At 52.7% G+C, this 20,006-nt stretch overlaps 6 protein-coding genes across 6 annotated transcripts; 3 read left to right on the top strand and 3 right to left on the bottom strand.

Annotated features, from left to right (window-relative positions):
• Positions 1–863: 863 nt before the first annotated feature.
• On the bottom strand, positions 864–5,662 carry ALTATR162_LOCUS10518 (uncharacterized protein; the record flags this gene model as incomplete). Its single annotated transcript, XM_043318154.1, has 2 exons — positions 864–5,358; positions 5,415–5,662. 2 exons carry the CDS (start codon positions 5,660–5,662, stop codon positions 864–866), a joined length of 4,743 nt encoding a protein of 1,580 aa, XP_043174089.1.
• Positions 5,663–6,467: 805 nt separating this feature from the next.
• On the bottom strand, positions 6,468–8,727 carry ALTATR162_LOCUS10517 (uncharacterized protein; the record flags this gene model as incomplete). Its single annotated transcript, XM_043318153.1, has 4 exons — positions 6,468–7,429; positions 7,479–7,573; positions 7,625–8,318; positions 8,367–8,727. The coding sequence occupies 4 exons, from the start codon at positions 8,725–8,727 to the stop codon at positions 6,468–6,470; spliced, it is 2,112 nt and encodes a 703-aa protein (XP_043174088.1).
• Positions 8,728–10,155: 1,428 nt separating this feature from the next.
• ALTATR162_LOCUS10516 (uncharacterized protein) lies at positions 10,156–11,389 on the top strand (the record flags this gene model as incomplete). The annotated part of the gene is made up of 5 exons (XM_043318152.1): positions 10,156–10,263; positions 10,337–10,622; positions 10,673–11,124; positions 11,172–11,296; positions 11,347–11,389. The coding sequence occupies 5 exons, from the start codon at positions 10,156–10,158 to the stop codon at positions 11,387–11,389; spliced, it is 1,014 nt and encodes a 337-aa protein (XP_043174087.1).
• A 590-nt stretch (positions 11,390–11,979) lies between these two features.
• Positions 11,980–13,476, top strand: ALTATR162_LOCUS10515 (uncharacterized protein; the record flags this gene model as incomplete). Its single annotated transcript, XM_043318151.1, has 1 exon — positions 11,980–13,476. The coding sequence occupies one exon, from the start codon at positions 11,980–11,982 to the stop codon at positions 13,474–13,476; it is 1,497 nt and encodes a 498-aa protein (XP_043174086.1).
• A 618-nt stretch (positions 13,477–14,094) lies between these two features.
• Positions 14,095–15,262, bottom strand: ALTATR162_LOCUS10514 (uncharacterized protein; the record flags this gene model as incomplete). The annotated part of the gene is made up of 5 exons (XM_043318150.1): positions 14,095–14,316; positions 14,370–14,822; positions 14,967–14,991; positions 15,045–15,082; positions 15,155–15,262. The coding sequence occupies 5 exons, from the start codon at positions 15,260–15,262 to the stop codon at positions 14,095–14,097; spliced, it is 846 nt and encodes a 281-aa protein (XP_043174085.1).
• An 852-nt stretch (positions 15,263–16,114) lies between these two features.
• On the top strand, positions 16,115–18,725 carry ALTATR162_LOCUS10513 (uncharacterized protein; the record flags this gene model as incomplete). The annotated part of the gene is made up of 3 exons (XM_043318149.1): positions 16,115–16,237; positions 16,293–16,459; positions 16,511–18,725. 3 exons carry the CDS (start codon positions 16,115–16,117, stop codon positions 18,723–18,725), a joined length of 2,505 nt encoding a protein of 834 aa, XP_043174084.1.
• Between the last annotated feature and the right edge of the window lie 1,281 nt (positions 18,726–20,006).

The raw sequence follows: 20,006 nt of genomic DNA, 5'->3' as shown, positions 1-20,006 counted from the left end.
TAGGAGACATAGTGTGAATTCCATAGTCTTTTGCGTCGCCACGGCAGTGGATAGCTTTGTCACGTACATTCATTCACCTCGTGCTTCGCAACTCATGCTTCCATTAGTGATGACTCAATAACGCTTACCATGCGCCCGTGCTCCATCCACCTTGCCAACGCAACCCCAGTGGAGATCTCGTGTAGGAGTTCCAGTTCCCCCGCCATAGATGTCTTAGTCTACCTTTAATCCTACCGGCCAAGTACTCTCAACGATCTTGTGTGGAATGTACCGCAATCCTACCAGAAGCTCGTACTCCAAGCGATACCCTAGCAACAAAGCACATTAGAGGTATTCACTATGTGTTACGCTATGTATATGCTACTGTAAAACGCCGCGAGTACCTCAAGGGTACACTTTACCCAAGTACAGCTAAGAAAAAAGGAGCTTCTTCGTACGTGCTAACGTTGAGCGCAGTGACAGTATACCCCCTCCTCACAGAGTCAGTCCAACGCCGCCCGCAATCACTCAAGCACACCTCGATCAACAGAAGCCTCTCGGTAGAGGCTTTGTAGGCTTCCGTCACTTCCATATTCACCCGTCGTGCGACTGCAGTTTCCTTGTAGCCCGCTCGGTATACGATACACTCACGGTTGCTTGCTCACCAGCAGGGCGACACATACGGCGCACTGCTCATCATACCTATAAGAGGTTTGCGAGCATTGGGCTCGAGGCAAGCCTATATACTAGCACACGAACCGGAGCAAAGTCATTGTCAGATGCGAGCGATGATGAAAATGAACGAATTGGAGGTCATTAAAGCACTACTTTAGGTATCTACAACAACAGTCTCTTACTACTCTATACCACCAAACCACACCTCTTCAAGTCATCTTGGCTACAAACTTCTTAACACTGCCAGCCATATCGGCCAACGACGAAGACTGTTGGCCAGCCTTACCCTGCCCCGCCATCTCATACTCGCGCGCGTCCTGGAACAAGTCGATAATGCAGCTAGCACTCCAACTCTGCGTGGGGCACGAGTCACCGCAGAAGGCACCATCCTTGTTGGTCAGCTCCGTGAGACCAGCCCAGGGCGACTCCTGAATGGCCTTCATGCAACCGGCGAGACGGCGTGTGACTTGTTGGTAGCTCTCGATACGCTCGTCGGGCGTCTTGCGGCGCTGCAGATCGAACTTGAGCATGGCTCGCAGGAAGAACCCTGTGGGCCAGAGCCACTCGGGGCCTTGGTGGTAGTTGCGGCCCTTGGAAGTGTGGAAATCAGTCGAATCTTCGCTGTTGATGTAGTAACCCCGGTAGTTGAGGTCGGAGGGGTCGAGCGTCTTCATGCCCTGTGGACCGAGCAGGACCCTGTCGGCCGTCTGGAGGGCGTACAAAGCGTGCTCGGGGTCGCAAAGATCTGGTGCAACCGTCATCATGATGGCGAAGTTTGGCCTCAGCTGGTAGTCCTCATACTCCTTACCGGAGCGGTACAAGTCCTTGTAAATACCACGACGGTTGATGATGCTGGGGTTGACATCGTACTTGCTATCCTCGTCTGCAGAACGTGGAACGTAGAAGCAACGCTCGAAGTTGGCCTTGATCAGGTCGGCCCACTCCTTGTATGTAACAGTCTTATTACCGTCGTCCAGTGTCACACCCTGGTACTTAAATTGGCCTGCATCGTACATGTTGGCGCACCAGCGTACTATGCTGTACAACATGCCGATGATCTCGACCGCAGCACCGTCTCGTGGCGTACCCGGGTGACCCTTGCTGCCGGCCTTCTCGCTCTCGCCCATTTTGTCCATCCATGTACCGCAATTCCATTGATTGCCACCGAAGATCATACCCGTCTCCCAGTCAGTCCAGATCTTGATGTTGAAACCTTCAGACTTCATCTGACTGTCGATGTTCGGGCCCGCGTCGTACTCGCGGAACTCCATGCCGGAAGCGTGTCGCTGCAGAGCTTCCTGGATGACATCTTCAATGGTAGAAGATTGAGAGTACGCTCGCTCATCGGTATGAGCGAACCATGTGTCATCATACGGTAGGAATCGCCTCTTGACCTTCTCATGAAGAAGCTCCATGCCGTTTGGCACAATCTTGGTGTAATCTTGGCAGTTTTGAAGGAAGAACCAGACTGAGTCGCGGGAGTTGTAACGCGGGTTCTTCCCACCACCAAGGAGATTAGGTACCATGCCATGCTTGAGAACGCTAGCAAAGGCAAAGATGTGCTCCTTGGCGTCAGCATACCGACCGGTTCCCATGTAGAGACCACGAGCTGAAATGGTAATGTCACGTCCCCAGCATCTTGCCCAGTCGTTGGCGAAGTGGGGGAGACCAGCGGCCATGCTGGGCACGCTCTTCTCTGGCCACAAAGAGGCGCTGTTCATGTAGCCAGTGACCTGGCAGCTGACAAGTGCGAGACTCTTCAGGAACTGGTTGCCCTCGCGGACATTCTCGCCCATGAGCTCAATTGCTCGTTCTACTGCAGCGTTGTATGCAGTCTGGATGACCATAGCGAAGTATCGTGGAAGCATGTAGCTAGGGATCTTGCGAATGGCATCGAACTTTGCCTCCAGCCACTCGGCGGGGCCCTTGATGTTGACGTATTGCTCCTTTTGGGAGATCTTTTGGAGACGACCAAGGCAGTAGTCGAGCGCCCATTTACCCTCACGTAAATGGTTGCAGAGCGGGTGGCCGAGATTGTTTTCGTTTACAATGTCGCGTAGTACACTCCACCAGCCTTGCAGACCAGCGTATACTAGGTTACCGTGACCAGGAATGTTGTATGTTCCATCCTTATGATCCGTGGCGTCCCTCTCTTCTTCTTCACATCTGTACAGAATGTAGTTCAGATCGACAAGGTTGACACCACTAAACGCCGCACGCGCTCCGCTGGTGATGAACTTGTCGAGACCATCAGCGTGCTCTGCGCTGGGCACCCAGGTCTCGAAGAGAGCGATACTTCCAGGGGGAAATTTGTCAGGAATGGTGATCGTGGTGTCATCGCCAGCTGACTTGATGTCGACGCCCTGGAGGTTGTTTGTCTTACTGGGCAAGCCACGTAGTGTTGTCTTGTCGCCAATGATACGTGCTCTTGTCTCAGGACTGTTGTCAACTTCGAGGTTCCAGGCGCCAATGAGCTTCGCCTGTGTGCCCGGTAGCTTGGTCTCGCCGAAGCCTCCGTTGCCATTGCCGTAACCAGGGAACGCAGTGTGGGCAATAAGGAAGTATCCTTTCCTGGTGTTGGGGTTGACGCGATGAACGGTGATGTACTCTTTGTCGTGGTGGATGTAAGTCTCGTTGTACTCCTCCCTACCCATCTTGACGTGGATCTCGTTGATAATCTTGCGGATGCCACCAATACCACCTTCACCAGCCTCGGGCTTGATTGGGCCCCCAGTAGAATTAGCAGAGGAATAAAGCCTCTTTTCGTGCACAAGCTCGATCAGCTCGGGGTAAACCTCGTCATAACCGAAGACGCTACCGGTTGCGCAGTCGCACATGGCAACGAGCGCGGCGTTGGGCAGCGTGTCGCGTGCGTCTCGCTTCTGAGCCGGTGTCTCGTTGTCATGCGTGCAATCCATGAACAGCGCGTGGACAGGACTGCGCTTGATTCTCTTGATGATTGGCTTTGTCTGGTCTGCTCCATCAGTCGCCTGTGCAGCGTTGAGCACTTCGTCGGTCTCGAAGCTTCCAATGGGAACACCACCATGTCGGTGAACCAGTCTACTCAGCTCTTGAGTACTCCATGACTGCATCGCCTCTCGAATCAGCGCACAAATGCCGAGCCTCATGCAGAACTTGTAATCCATCTCTTCAGAGCCAGTGAAAAGTTCGGCGCAAACCATGACATTTGAGTTCACGCTGCGGGCTTCGTCAAGCATGTACTCCGCAAGGTGTAGAGGCGTAGAGTGGCAATTGTCGATGCGGAAGCCTTGGAAGTATTTGGCCATGAGACGCGTGTACTTGGCCATGTGGTCCCAAAGGAATGGGTTGTCTTCTGGACCGTCTCCGTATCGGAGTTTGACGCAGTCGCCCCAGACGATGACTTCTCTCCTTAGATATGCTCTCGACTTGGGCCCGGCGTTGTCCCGCATCGCATCTGCTGCCCATACCCAACCGTTGTTCACTAGAGCGAGGGCTTCCGGGTTATGCTTCTTTGTCTTCTCGTTGAGTGGTAATCGCGTGAAGTAAGTCTCGATGAGTGGGTTCGCTTCAGTCACTTCGCCAAGCTTGGGACCGTGGGCATCTATTCGGACATATTTGATCCGGTTGAAGAGTTGCTCCAAGATCTCTGCTTGGTCTCCATCGTACTCGCGGTAGAATGGAAGGTTGGCCTCGTTGAGAATAGCCGTGATAGTGCCTTGAGCTGCGCGGTCGTCGGGCGTATTGCTAGTACGAGTGTCATAACGGCCGAACAAAGCGCAGAGGAGGCTGGCACTGATGTTCGGGTCCATTGTGCGACGGTAGCGCTCGCCCATGCGGTCACCACCGCGCAGAGCATGTTCGACCAACCAGTCAGCCTTCTGCTTCAGTGGCCAATCTCTGACAGCATCGAGGCCACGAAGACCAGCCTCACTAAAGCTGCCATCGATGAATTTGGCCTGGCCAGAGGTCCAAGCCTCCATAATGGCTTTGGTATCCCTCTTGACGTCAACGACGTAGTATTCCCAGAGCTTGACCTTGCTAAGGACGTGCTCCTTGACGCCCTCCATGACCTTGAGAAGATCTCCTTCGCTGTTAAAGGTTGTAGGCAGACCGCGTTGAGCGAGCTCTTTGCCGAACTGCAACAGCGCCGTGTCCAGCTCCAGAGCGGGTCGCAAGTGAGGAGCCGTGTCGACGTTGTAGCCGGATTCTGGATGCTCCTCAAGCCATGGGCTGTTGTTGGCCGTGTGATTCCAGACGACATCGGTCATAGCAAGCAGATTGAATTCATTCTGCATCCTTTGGATCATGTTCGCAATGTCCTTCTCACCCTCCTTGAAGAAGGCCTTGTCAAAGACCAATTGGTCAGCAATGCTGTATGGCGAGTTTGAAGACCCACGCATCATAAGCGGAGTAAAGTGCACCATATTGTAGCCACGCTGGCTGATGCCCCGGAGGTGGTTGTCCCAGTCAGTGGGGTAGTTGCCCATGAACTTGGACAATGCAGAAAAGATGCAGACGGCCTCGACCGGCAAGTGCTCGCCGTGCAACTTGAGATTTGGACATATGTCGATGTAGTATGTGTCCGTCCGCGTAGATTCAGGTGACGCAACATCTGTGAAGGACCACTGCGGCAGCGGTTTATAGGTCGTGTAGAAGGAGAAGGCATTGGCCTCGTAGATGGGGATCTCAATCTCACACATGCCTGTGAAGTCGGGCTGTAATCTTAAAAAAAAAAAAAGTCAGTGACATGTGACCAGGCGGTATAGATGATCACTTACTTGTACTCGCGGTACTGGCTACGCTTGAACTTCTCACCCTCAGCAGGGATGTTCACCCAGAGACTGCCCTCGCGACATATCGAGCTAGTACCTTGGATCTGGAAGCAAATCGAGTATGCTGGCTCGGTGGGAGGAGGTAGGTAGATATAGGTGCCAGCGACATCTGGAGAGCCATTGTCGGTCAATGGCAGCAAGTAGACAACCTTGCGGTCCGAAGACTTGGAGTGGTGTGGCAGTGCTACAGACATGATGATGTCAAGAGACTGAATGGTTGCGAAGAAATTGTGTGGTGGTAAACAATGACCGTAGGTGTTTTACAGTACTCTAGGATATACGTCTTTGACGTAGTAATGGCGGTGATGCAGTCAGAGGTAGTGGTGGGGGTATGATGTAGGAGTAACGGGCTCGACTGAGGTTATAAGCAGTCCGGTAGCCGTGTGCGCAGTCGCTTCTGAGGGTCAATTGCCCTCTGTGTGGAGAGAAAGAAGCAGCGCCTGGAGACGTGTGAGATCGGCGGTGGGCGGTCGCGAAGCATATGAGCCGCAAGCGCAACACGCGGGAGAAACGTCATTGCCCCAAGCTCAAACCCCAGTCCGCGCCCCGTTCCTGGGTGCAAGTTCTCCAATAGCGCGGGGGCTAGGCTCTCGTCCCAACTCGATGCAGTTGGTACGAGGGAAATTGTTGAACACGTTGAAACTGCCATGGAAACGCTTTCTGCCATGCGACGATATCCACATATGATACAAATGAACCCGCTCAAATGCTACTTCATACCAGCCCGCTCTCCAACGCCCGTATGCAACATAATGCAGGAATAAATAAGCAGCTAAGCAATACGCGGCCCAAACTCCAGCGCTGGCTACTAAACAATTATTGGGCAATATTGCTGCCACGAGTTCAGAGAGGTCAAAGGACGGGTATCACAACCTCGTGGCAGCCCACACAGGACGAATCGAACATGCGAAAATCAAGCGGTCAAATCCAACCCTTCTTCTATCGTCGCCGCATACACATGCGCTAAACACATGATTCGCCGTATTTTCAACCATCTCATCAGAATTTGATGTTGAATGGGGAGCCCGGTGGATCCCGTAGGTCTAGTCGGAATTGCGTCGATTCAGATGGTCCCCGACTATGTTGTGCTTGAGTCGGCGTTGCATTCTCGTCTAGGTCGATTGAGGACGCTTCAGTGCTAACCGAGGGAGGTGCACGCGGTGTGCTCCGCGCATGGTGACCCCCATCTCGACTGTCTGAAGATGAAATGACTCGCTCGGGTGAAGTCTCGCGCTCACCATAACCGCCGCCGCCGCGCATGCGTAACACGGGGTTACTCGAGGGTTCCGACAACACCAGCGAAGGGTTCGGGGGTGTAGCGCGTCCACTCCTCTCCGACGAGAGTCCTCTTGAGGATGATTTAACGTGGTCCGTGGACTGACTCCGCGTCGTAACAGGCTTCTTCGAAGGCTGAACTTGGGGCGAGTTGTTGCCTTTGCTTTTACCGGCGCTTTGAGGTGGTCCGTTCCTAGAGGGGGTTTGTTGTTGTTGCAGTTGTTGATGATGCTGCTGCTGCTGTTGCTGCTGGGACTCAACTTCTACAGCGTTTAGGAAGTTGATTTCATCCGTTAAAAAGTCCTTCTCCGTCCAACAGCCCTGCCAGCAGTTTCGCCAGTCCAAGATGAGGAACTGGAAGCAGAAGGCGTCGATCTTGATTGCAGGCTGAAAGCAGATGCACAAGTTGTTGTAGTTCATCTTGTTGAACTCCGAGCATGAGTGTAACAGGCTGATGTGACAGGTGATGGCAAATAACAGGTAGTAGTTGAACGGCGGAAGCTTGGATAGCTCATCCTTAAGCATTTGCGGTGTCGTCTTAGCGCCCTGACATTCTTGCTGGATAGCGGTCTGAATAGCTTTTGGGAAGATCTCATCTGGCAGCTGTCGGAGCCAGTTCTTGAACAGTGAGCCGATGACGTTTGGGTCGTTCAGGTTGGGGTCGCTGATCAGGTCGATATCTCGATCTGGGGCTTGGTGAGCAGCTGTCACGGGTAGCGATCAAGATAGTCTTACCCTCATCGAATTTGCGTTCGTAATACCGGACCTGTTGGGCTGACCCTGGAACACGATACAAGCCTTCCTCTTCACAACCCCTCATGTTCAGGTAGCTACACTTGTTGTTAGCCTGGGAATCCGGAACTATTCGGGACACAACCTACTCTATGCACCGCCAAGGTAGAGCTGGCATCCAGAATTCAGTTTTATCGCGGGACTGTTCCAGACGGGTCGATATTCGTGTCAGCCTCGTCTGCTCGATCAACGGCTTGTGAATGATCTTGCACACATATGGTTCGTTCGATATGGGCGTCTGACTTTCGTGGTTGCTTGAGCTTCGCCCCAGTTTGCCAAATACGCCCTTTCGTGCCGAGTCCATCTTCTCTCCCATGTTGCGAGCCCCAGAACCTAGTTTCGAGATGAAGCCATGCCCCTTGGTTTCGTTGTATGAGTTTGATGCTAGTGAGATTTGTTCTGACTTGTCTCTCCTTTGCCCGTGATCGGCATCCCGTTGTATGTGCTTGGAGCCATCCTGACGATCGGCTGAGTGTGTTCGTGGCTTGCCTATCCCTCGCCATGATTGACCTTTATCCATTGGCGCCGTTTTTGATGGCATACCATCGCCGTTGGTCGTCCACGAACTCGCAATGTCGGGTGACAGTTGCCCCGGGGGTGCCTTGTTCAGTTTTGCGCGGGACCCAGAACTCTCGCCTTCTTTAATGGATTTCGATCTCGATAGGATACCCTTCTTCGGCTTGATGGTGTTGCGCTTCGAGGAGTCGGCGTACGGGTCGGAAGAGTCGTTGGAATTGCCTGACCCTGTTCGTTGGTCTAAGCGTACGACTTCGGAGCGATTGTCTGTGGTAATTAGCGAGAGGGGATTTGTCTGAGTTGCCGTAAACATACCGTCGGAATTCGGGGTGCGCACAGGACGGCCGAGGTCTGGTGTGGACGCACCGCCGCGCCCATTAGAGTACAAGCTGGGCGAAGGCTGGTTTTCGGGAAGCTGCCGTATCGAGTTGCCCTGGCTGTTGAGACGTGATGACGACTTGTTGGCACTGAAATTGGAGAAGATGCTCTTGGAGTCTTTGCGAGGTTTCGGGGAGGCCGGTGACTGTGGTATGTTGTGAAACGCGGCATTTGGTGTCGCATAATCGAGATCCTCAGGCATGCCTGGCGACCTCGGGCTTTTCGGGCTCATGGGTGTGTTGGCATTATCCTTGGGCTTGCCCCGCATAGCCAACGACAGTGTTGAGGGTTTTGGCATTTTTGGTATTGTTTTCCGTGGAAAGTCCCAGGGCTACTGACTCCTTAGCACAACTCCCTTAAAAAGCAACGGCTGCTGCCAAGCTTGCAGGTCGAGAAGCGCACTACCTCGATGAGTGTTTTGGAACAAGCGCGCAAATGGGCAGGCAATCGAGCAGATGTTGGAACAGACGACGCGGCGCGTGTAGGTATAGGTGTATGGGTAACGAGGGCAGGTTTAGTGAGTGAAGCACATGGGTGGTTGCGCATTCAACGAGTCTACATTTCATGGCTGTCAGCAGCAAGCTCATTCATGGCATAGAGTAGTGAATGACAAGTGAAGGAGGTATCAGACGGCGCGCGGGGTAGGACGAACCGTCAGAGCCTGGTCAGCGCCCTCTGCAGGCGTGCCTCGATGTGTCGGCTGCGGGTGTTGAGTCTATATCACCAACGGCAGGACGTGGCTCGCGTGCAGGAACCCGGAAAGATGGACAATGCCGGGCGCGTGCTACCGGTGTCGAAGGCGGATATGTGACCACAGTCCACCAGACGTGCTCACTTTTTGGACGTCGAGTATCTGGGCCGCGGGCAATGAGGCGGTCATGCAACGTCTGGGATATAGTCAGCAAGCGCTGCGGAACGTGAAAGGGGCCGGGCGGCGCTATGGCGATTGTTGACGGTGGTACAACATTGGAGCGGGCACGAGTGGAAACAAGTCTAGAGGTGTCGCAGTGCTGTCGACGGGCATTACTTACCCACTTCACAAACAAGACACGGACGACTATTTCTGGGCGCGACAGAGGGAACTGGAGACGGCCCTGGAATGAATGGAGCGAGTGGAGCTGGGCTTGGCCGGCCGTTGCAGGAGCGAGTGCAGTGAGCGGCGCCTTGGTCAGCAAAAGGACACAATTCACGTGTCTCCTTGGTGATGGTGGTGGTGGGCGGGGGGGACGATGGCTGGCCCAAGAGGCACAGGCTCTGCAATGCTGCGAGCAAAGGGCACCAAGGCCTGCGAGAGGATGGCGGCAACGACTTCAGCACCGCGCACGGCCCCAGGTACGAGGGAGCGACGCTACTAAAACCCCTACCCCCCAAATTCGTCCCATAGGCGCTATCAGCCAGCTATCGTGCGCAAACGGGTGTCCACAGCGGGCGTTGTGCAGGCCTGGCGGTGAGGGCAGACTGTTGAAGCTGGACGATGAACTATGGACGACTACGCCCACTGTGCAATACTACTACCTGCAAGGCTGTCGCGGCTGGCGGCTCCAAATGCTTCATGCGCCTGCTTCGTACAGCGGTGGATCATGTGCCAAGTCTCGTTTCAAATTCAGACCCTCTCCCTCAATGTGCGTCAGGCTCCACCCCTGTCGACGCCATGCTGCAACAACAACTAGACCCTCCCGTGCCTCCAGCTCCCACCAACACCACCCACATCTGACAACCGTCTGACATGTCTCTTGTTTCTGGGCCCGGGCGTGCTGCGGGCATGGCCAGCATGCCCGACGAGATGCATCTCTTCGTCGACAAGCACGTCCGCTACATCCAGAGCCTCGACACCGTGCGTAGCCTGTCTCTGCTCTGCCTGGCCGCGCAAGCAGCCAGCTATCCAATCCCGCGCTGACCCGCTCCAGCGCAAAGATGAGCTCGAATACTGGCTCACCGAACATCTGCGTCTCAACGGCCTCTACTGGGGACTGACGGCCTTGCATCTCTTGGGACAGCCAGACGCTCTCCCGCGCAGCAACATCCTCGATTTTGTCTTCTCGTGTCTGCATGATGATGGCGGTTTCGGTGCTGCCCCGGGCCATGATGCCCATCTGCTGTATACCGTTAGTGGCGTGCAGATACTCGCGACGCTTGACGCTTTCGGTGACCTTGAAGAGCGTATCCCCGGTGGTCGGCTGAAGATCGGAAAGTGTAAGTCATATGTACATCCATCTACCATGGTAGTGTACTTATAGTAGTAGTCATCGCCGATTTGCAAGATCGCGAGACTGGCACATTTGCAGGTGATGAGTGGGGAGAGCAGGACACGCGCTTTCTCTACGGCGCGCTCAATGCTCTGTCTCTCATGGGACTGCTCAAACTAGTCGACGTCGAAAAGGCCGCTCAATACGTCAACTCGTGCGCCAACTTTGATGGTGGATACGGTACCAGCCCAGGTGCCGAGTCGCACTCGGGTCAGGTGTTTACGTGTGTCGGCGCATTGACCATCGCGGGGAGACTTGACCTTGTCAACCAAGAAAAGTTGGGCGCCTGGCTAAGCGAACGACAACTCAAGAACGGAGGCCTCAACGGCCGCCCAGAGAAGAAGGAGGACGTCTGCTACAGCTGGTGGGTCATGAGCAGCATGGCCATGTTGGACAAGCTGCACTGGATAGACGGGCAGAAGTTGACGAGCTTCATCCTGCAGTGCCAGGTGCGTAGCATCTTCTCTTCAACATCACAGCAATCTGACCATACTAGGATCCGGAGCTGGGTGGCCTCGCAGATCGACCTGGTGATATGGTCGACGTCTTCCACACCGTTTTTGGAATTGCTGGTCTCAGTCTGCTGAAGTATCCGGGTCTCGAAGAGGTAGACCCCGTGTAGTATGTAACCACTGCTATCGACTGCCGTACTGTATACTGATTACAAACAGCTGCATGCCCCGATCTGTCACTCGTAGATGCCTGGGTAAGTAAGTGACAAAACCATAAACAAATACCAGTTCTATCGCACGTGGCTGGTGAGTTGGGTGACCATTCACCTGTGTTCCTCTCAAGCATCTTTTTGCACATCCATGTAACAATCCTCAGTCGTGTCTCGTCGCGCTCCCGCTATCTAATACCTCGCGTCTCTCCCATAGGCGTCGAGACACAAAGCGGGACGAAAGTGAGGGTGGCTGCCTCTTTCGTCAGTGCCGAGCTTCCCCACGTGCTCTGCCTGCTAGAACACCACCAACAGATATCTTCTTGCTGCAATTCATTCACCGCGATAGTGCACCTTCCTCTTTCCTCCATTCCAAGTGCTGGCGTCTCTCTCCTGCTTTCCTTTCATCTGCTCCAGAAATGGGCTAGGAGCTACCGCAGTGACTGGCAGCCATCTCTGTACCAGGTCTCTTATGAGCATCTCTTCCACCGCCACTTCACCTCACCAACCCGCTCCTTTCGCAACGCTCTTTGCTTTCACCACTGTGCTGCTCTTGTGCTTGTTTCACTTACGCTCCTTACAAACCCCGCATTCACACTGCAGCCTTCACTTGAATATACTGCAGTCTCTCTAGGCTTTCGGCATGGCCAACATTCCGCTTCACTGCAATATTTGCCCCAAGAAGCCAACCTTCAGCGATGTCTCGCATCTACTCACGCACATTGCCAGCAAAGGTCACTTATCCAACTACTACAAGGTCAAGGTCCGGTCCACCAACGAGGAAGCATCTCGCCGGCTCATTGAGACGTATGACCAGTGGTATGCCGAATGGGCTGTCGAGGAGCTCATGTCGGAGCGGATGAATCAAAAGGACAAACGCCGCACCCGTGCGAGGCCCACTGGTATGCCCCTCACCTTCATCCCGTGGTACTTCAGACTGTTACTAACTCCACGCGATGCAGCTCGGCCCACGCCTCCACTCAAGATTGGGGCCCCGGTGCCACGCTCCGTACGCCGCGCCGCCGCAAGCAACCTCCTTGATCCGCGCCTATCTGACCAGCAGCATACCAGGATCAAGCTGGAGCAGTCACCTTCTCCGACGCCGCAGCCCAATGGGCCGGTGCTTCGCAATCGCAATACCTTTGCACCCTATATGCAATACTGGCCTACAGAGTCGCGCGCCAGCTCCCGTAGCTACACCAACCCAGACTACGATACGTCTAGTGAATACTCAGACCCGAGCGAGAGGCGGCGGCCATACCGATACACTGCTGCAGCTTCATGTGCCATCGAGGACGAGCCTGCCGAGGTGGCAGATCCAATGGCTGTCAGTGAATCAACCAAACTCAAAGGAGTATACTGGCCTGGCATGGACATCTTCGACTCTGCTACCCTAGAGATGCGGCGTAAGAGGAATCAGAAGAAGGACAGCTCCGTTGTGGAACAGCTTGAGCTCAACTCTCAAGAAGTCGAGGCTACTGAACTCATCTTCACCCCATTGGGCACTTTCAAACGCCAGCGCAGGATTTCTTGCTCGGAGTCTGACGAAGAGGACGAGATCGAGATCAAGGCTGAGAGTCCTCAGCCGGTGCACAGGCGGCCTGCACTTGCCAACCTAGATGCCAACGCTACTCGCCGCTCCACTAGGCAGTCCAAGCAGCCCGTATTTCCCTTCCTCAGCCGCAATCAATACGATGAAGACTGCAGCCGCTCTGGCTATGAAAACAGTCACAAAAACCGTGCTCCGAAGCGGAAACGATTCGATGTCTTCCAAGATGACGATGATGTCCCATTTTCACAGCCCAGCAGCATGAACTATCTTACGTCTGGATTTACACACCAAGCATCTCCCTCCCCAGCACCTGCATTCACTTCCTACAAACCCTTCAACGATCCTTTCCAGTACGAGAACAAGGAGAATATTGTACCATCGTTCCATCAGACAGGTTACAGTAACTTTCATGGCCACCAGAGCAATGGCTATCAGTACCCCGCCTACTCCTATGGCATTGGTCCTGATCAACAGGCCTTTCAATACACCAGCCATCTCTACAACACCACAAGCGCCTACCAGCAGCAGGATCAAGACGATGATGACCAACGCACAATTACGGCGCCGCCCTCGCCATCAACGAGCTGAGCACTTAAGCTTTATGCCGAGCTACCCTTGGACTTCCTGATGCGACACTTACGACTCGGCGTCAGCATGCCGTAACAGGTACCCAACTGTTCGCACTCATTCTATCTACCGACTTATGCATGCGACTTACTTTCCTGCGTTACGTTTTGGTGTTCGATTCCTACATGATGCGACATGGTTTACACCTCGACGACTAACGACATACGGCATAATCTAATATGATTTTCTCAGAGAGACGGGCTATGGGGATCGCTGGACAGATTCTCGGGCATGTTCTTTTCCATTTCTATACCTCACTCTACTGTGCACTGTCTTCGCAAACATGGGTTTGCTGGTGGGAAGCTGGCGGGCATGTGCAGTATCGCTGGTTTCTCGTCTGCATAATTAATATAGGAGCTGTGATAGAAGCGAGTGTGTTGTCTTTCACAGCTGTATGAACTGAACGGCTCCTACATTTGATCCAGGTCTATACTACTTCCGCCCTTGTGTACACGCAGGGTACTCCACTGTCTACCCAACTCATACTCGTAAGTCCCGTCAACGCTTTCCCTAGTATCTCTACATCCTCTCATCATCTACTCGTCTTGTCATGAACCACTCCTGATACCCTTCCCTTGTTTACTCCCACTTCCCACTACCGCCCATAATTTTGTTCCTTCTCACCTTCTCCAAGTGCTCTACGCTTTCATATCCATTTATTCTCGCATACAATACCCTCAATAGTCCGCCCACCACCCACATGATCACCCCGCTTACAACGAACAACCCTATACGCTGGTTTGTCGTGAGCATCGCAAAGATGGGATAAGGGTAGAAGCCATTCTGGGAGAAGCATATCTCCTAAACATAGGTTAGCCAAGTAGTTCTTGGGGAAGGAGAAGATCGTATCTTACAATCCAAATCCAATACCCGAAGGCAATTACAGTAGAGATAGAAAGGGTAATGATAGGTGCAGATTCATTCATAGGCGTTGTGGGCCATGGCGGAGAGAGGAGGATGTAGTCAAGTGCTAGGACAACGGCGGGGACGAGGTGGAAGCCTATGTCATAGATGGCTGGCGGCAATGGTAGATCAGGGGGTACCAAGAGTTTCCCATCAATGGCTTTCAACGTCCAGTATAGTACGCTGATGGTGACTTCAATCGGCGCTGCTATCAGGGCTAGATAGTTCTTCAGCCGGAAAAGGTGCTCGGAAAGAGCCGCCGCTGGTGGATCTGAAGGTAGGATTGGAGATCTTGAGAGGGCGGTTGAGGTTAGGTCTGCGGTGAGACCGAAGACGAATGTTATTGTGGAGAGGGAGAGGCCGATTATGGTCAGGAATTGGAGGTGCCAGCCGAAGGATGAATTCTGGTGTGTGTTAGACTGTTGGTCTGATTGGGACTAGTGTCAGCATCATGGAGATGCCTCCTGTGTTGTATGCAATAAATGTATAGGAAATGCAAGATTATAACTTCAAGTACGATGTAGGAAATGCGAGCAATCAGTACATACAAAGATGTTGGGGTTGTCCACTAGGCTGAATGTATGTTAGCTGGGGTCCTATACAAAACCGGAAGAGGCGGCACATACAACTTGAAGGAACTGTAGAAGCTGATTAGACCAGCGACCTAGAATGCAAACTGGTGTCAATGTTTGGTCTTGGCTACTCCTTCATTCACATCGTTTCCTCTAGTACTTACATGCAACGCGCCTGAAAATCCTTTAGACGGTGAATCGAAACGCTGCAGCGGATGTCGCCGGCTCATGGTGGGTTTGACTTCACCCGACTTTTTCGATGATGCAGCCATGCTGTGCGCCAGAAATGGAAATATGTACAAGAATGGAACAACTCCTGGAAATACAGAAATCTAAGGATATCGGATAATGAAAACAGAAGTTTCGAAGCCGTAGAGATTGCAATTCTATCGCGTACACAACATGACGTATAGTTTTTCAAAGATTCACCTGCCACAGCCGCGCCAGCCAAGACACGTGGGTCCCATTCGATGCCGTTTGAGCCTCGGAAGGTTGCCGCATCCGAAGATGACTAAACCCAGCAGCAGCAACAACAACAACAACAACAACAAGAGCAACCTGCCACAACTCTCCGATCCATCTCCGGCTCTCGTGGTTTTCCCAAATCAACATGTAACCCGCTCGTGTTGCGCGTACTCACATTGTCTGTTGTCGAGTCGGTAAGCGACTTGCATACCGAGGGGCTAACCCTCGGCGAATCTCCGAAACGCCTCGCAACTCAGGGTACGAATCAGAACTCAATCAGGCAGTCCGCATGGCAAAACTTCGGCACGCTTACGGGTGCCACTGCGGTAGATCTCCAGATGCTCCAATGATGCGCACTTCTGCTTCTCCACTTCAGCGACTTGCGATGTCCGATAGGGACGACAATGGTGTGCTTGCCGGAAACACGGTCAGTGTTGCCGAATGGGAATGGGAAGAGCGGAAGACCTTGAGATACATATAGTGACGGGTCGTGCACTTTCAGGTGCGGTATAGAGCGTTGATACCCTTTCGATTACCTATTCTTTTTGTTGAATATATCTGTCACTACGGCAGAATAAACGATAGGGCGTGAACAATCAATCTCACAGCTTCTTCGCATTTTTTGAGCGATCATTCTTCTGCCCCGCGTGAACGAAAACATGGGTGCAAAGGTTGAAACTATCCTCCAGTCCTTGACACTAGAGGAGAAGATATCCCTTCTTGCTGGAAAGGACTTTTGGGAGACAGTACCTATACCGGACAAGGGCGTCCCCGCCATTAAAGTAGGACCAGCAGCTGTACCGTCTACCATGTTTTGTAACTACTGACAATGAACAGACGAGCGATGGACCAAACGGAGCCCGAGGCGAAGTGTTTACAGGAGGTACACGAGCTGCATGTTTTCCTGCAGCTGTATGCTCAGCTGCGACGTGGGACCCTACAAACGCAAAGCGGATAGGTCATGCTTTGGCAGAGGAGACCAAGACCAAGAGTGCGAGAGTGCTGTAAGTCTGCTGGTACTAATGCACACATGACAATTGCTAACGAAGCTCCAGTCTGGCGCCCACCATGTGCAACCATAGGCATCCTCTTGGTGGCCGCAACTTTGAATCTTTCTCCGAAGACCCCTATCTTGCGGGCAAGATGGCTGCAAACGTTGTCAGCGGACTGCAAGAGAAAGGTATTGCGGCGACTATCAAGCACTTTGCAGCCAATGAGCAGGAGACGGATCGTTTAAAGGTCAACGAGATTGTTTCTGAGCGTGCCTTGAGAGAAATTTACATGAAGCCTTTCGAGATTACTATCAAGGAGGCAAATCCACTCGCTGTCATGACAGCGTACAACAAGGTTAACGGAACCCACGCAGATTCCAACGAGTTTCTCCTCAAGCAAGTTTTGCGTGGCGAATGGGGATGGGACGGGCTTGTTATGAGCGACTGGGGTGGTGTCAACTCTACAGCTGATTCACTAAATGCTGGATTGGATCTAGAGATGCCTGGTCCAACGAGGTGGCGGAGCCCTGATGCTGTCCTTGAGGCTGTCAAGAAGGGGCAAGTCACTGAAGCCACCATCACCGAGCGAGCGAGAAACGTCCTGAAACTCATCGAGAAGGTTGGTGCATTCGAGAACCCGGAGATTCCCCCCGAGCAGTCCATCGTCGATCCAAAGCATAGTAAGCTTATCCGGGATGTTGCAGGCCAGGGCATCACTCTCCTGAAGAACGATGGCGTCCTGCCACTCAAGAGAGAAGAGGTCAAGGGCAAGACAATTGGCCTGTTTGGTCTGGCGAAAGAGGCTCTTATTCATGGTGGTGGAAGTGCTTCTTTGAACGCTCACTACCGCATCACTCCTGAAGAAGGCCTCAAAGCTGCTTATGGCAACGATGTGGAATTCAAGTTTGCCAAGGGCGCCGCTACATATCGACTCATCCCGCCCCTATCCAAAGGCTGCAAAGATCTTGAGGGAAAACATGGCTGGACGATGGAACTGTTCAACAAGGGCAACACCAGCAAGCCCACCAAGACTAAGCACGGCAATAAAGAAGCTGCGTTTACTCCGTTGCTCGAACAGAGTGCCAAGGATAGTGAGGTCAGATTTACTAGTATGTTTACGCCTACGGAGTCTGGCTCGCACTACTTGGGTTGCTCAGGCATCGGCCCCACAGTCGTACATGTCAACGACAAGCTCGTCTATGAGCAGAAGCACAACTCTCCGGACCCTATGGGCTTTCTCTTTGGCGGCAACCCCGAGAAAGAGTTTCGTGTATCGTTTACCAAGGGCGAATCTTACAAGATCCAGGTTCACTCAAAGCCACCCGCCGGCGATTCAGACGAAGGTATTCTCTCGGGTCTCCCAGGTTTCAGACTGGGATTCATGTACGAGGAAGAGCACGATCTAGACATGGCCGCAGAAGCCAAAGACCTCGCAAAAGAATGTGACATCGCTATCGTCTTCACCGGCCACACACCAGTCTGGGAAACCGAAGGCCAAGATCAAGTCAGCTTCAATCTACCACGCGAAGGTTCACAAGACAAGCTCGTCGAAACAGTCGCATCTGTCAACTCAAAGACCGTCGTCGTAAACTCAACGGGTGTAGCCGTCGCTCTTCCCTGGCTGAGCAAAGTTTCTGCCTTGATACAAGCATGGTTCCCCGGCCAAGAAGCCGGTAACGCTATCGCAGACATCATCTCCGGCGCCGTGAACCCTTCCGGACATCTTCCAATATCCTGGCCCAAACGCATCGAGGACGCGCCTGCGCATGGCAACTTCCCTGGCACGCGGGATGATAAGGGTCAGCTCACCGTTAGGTACGACGAGGGCATTTTCGTAGGATACAGGCACTATGACCGTATCGCCGCAGACAAGATCCACTTCCCCTTTGGCTTTGGTCTATCGTACACGACATTCGTCCTCACCGACGCACGTGTACCTCAGTCATCGCCCGAACAGTTTGCGCCTAGTGTTGAGGTCACAAACATAGGTGATGTTGCTGGTTCTACCGTCGTCCAATTGTATATCGGTAGGAAAGACCAATCGGCTGAGCATCCTGTCAAAACATTGGCGGCTTTCAAGAAGATTTACTTGGAACCCCGCTCGCAAGCGATAGTGCAGCTTGAATGTGCGAACAAGGACTTTGCCTACTTCGATGAGGCGAAGGGGAAGTGGACTGTTGATCGAGGGCAGTATGAGTTTTCGTTTGGGCAGAGTGCGGGGCATATTGACCACGTTGTTACTGTTGACGTAGAGGGATCAAGGGATTTGAAGTTGTAGGTAGCGCCGTATGTAGTGCTCTTATGATAATGAGAATATGTGTTGGTTGTTATTTCCATATTGGGCTTGATCTTTTCTTCTTGCAATGATCATCAGGCTTTACCACTAAAATGCTTTGAGTACATGCATGGAAGCTATGTTCCGCGGGCTATAACTCTTCCTGTCTCTGTTGCTTTGTAGTCTTCAGGGCTGCCACAAACTATGTGCCTTGGCTACATATGTGTAATATGCCAAATGTGTGTGGCACGTCGGTGTGTACTCGGATGGCTACTTATGCATTCCTCCCGCTGTCTTCCTGTACTGATGTGCCCGTATGTCTCCTGAGCTATGCAACTTCCCTGTACAGGGTCTTTGTCTTCCTTGCCTTCTTCTTGATGATGATGATGATGCACTTCTTATCCGATTTTCAGCTGCACATCCAAACTCCCTCAAGCGTCTCCCTCCACCGGCACGTACCCCTCCGCCAACCAGCTCCATATATTGAGTCCAATCTTCACTCCCTTAGTAACAGGTAACCCCGCATGCCAACTCTCTGCATAACCACTCCCGTCGCCCCGCATATTCTCCCAATACACCGCATTCCCAGCAATCGGCTTGAAAATCACACCTTTGCTTAGATCCTCCTTGGGTCGTCCATCCTCAGCAGGACTGGCGGACATATCTGCATCTCTCGAAGAAGAGGAAGACACATCACCGTCATCACCACACTCAATAAATCGACACCAGCTTTCATCTTTTGGCCTTTCTAGGCGCGGAAAATGTGTTCCACCCCCCGTGCAATTCGCTTCCAAATACACCATGAAAGAACTCACACGTCCGCTTCTCTTGGTCGCAGTGCTCCAGTCGTAGTGATATGTGTAATGGCCTCCGACGCCATATCTCTGGCTCCAGAGTTTCTCAATGAAAGTGTAGGGTCGCCAGCCTTGGAAGACACGGGCACGCTCCTCGATGCATTTGACCGTTTGACTGCGAGGTAGGGGAGCTTTTTCAGAGTTGCGAATCGATGGCTTGAAGGATTCGATACCAGAGGTCCATACAGTTGAGGGTGTGAAGTGCGGGTTACTGTGGCGTGATGTTAGTTTCAGAGCACAGAACCTTGCAAGTGTAATAGAAAAGACACTAATTTGTCTGCTTCGTCCAAATATGGTATACAACTCCACTGACTCAAGGCGATTCCCACAAGAAACGGAGATCCTTCCATGTACCAATACCTAAAAAGAAGAAAAGAAACGGCATCAAAGTAACATACCTCAATGCGACAACCTCCTTTCCTTCCTCCTC

Source organism: Alternaria atra (assembly GCF_907166805.1).
Source record: "Alternaria atra isolate CS162 genome assembly, contig: 34, whole genome shotgun sequence".
Taxonomy (NCBI): domain Eukaryota; kingdom Fungi; phylum Ascomycota; class Dothideomycetes; order Pleosporales; family Pleosporaceae; genus Alternaria; species Alternaria atra.
This window is presented reverse-complemented; position numbering and strand designations above follow the sequence as displayed.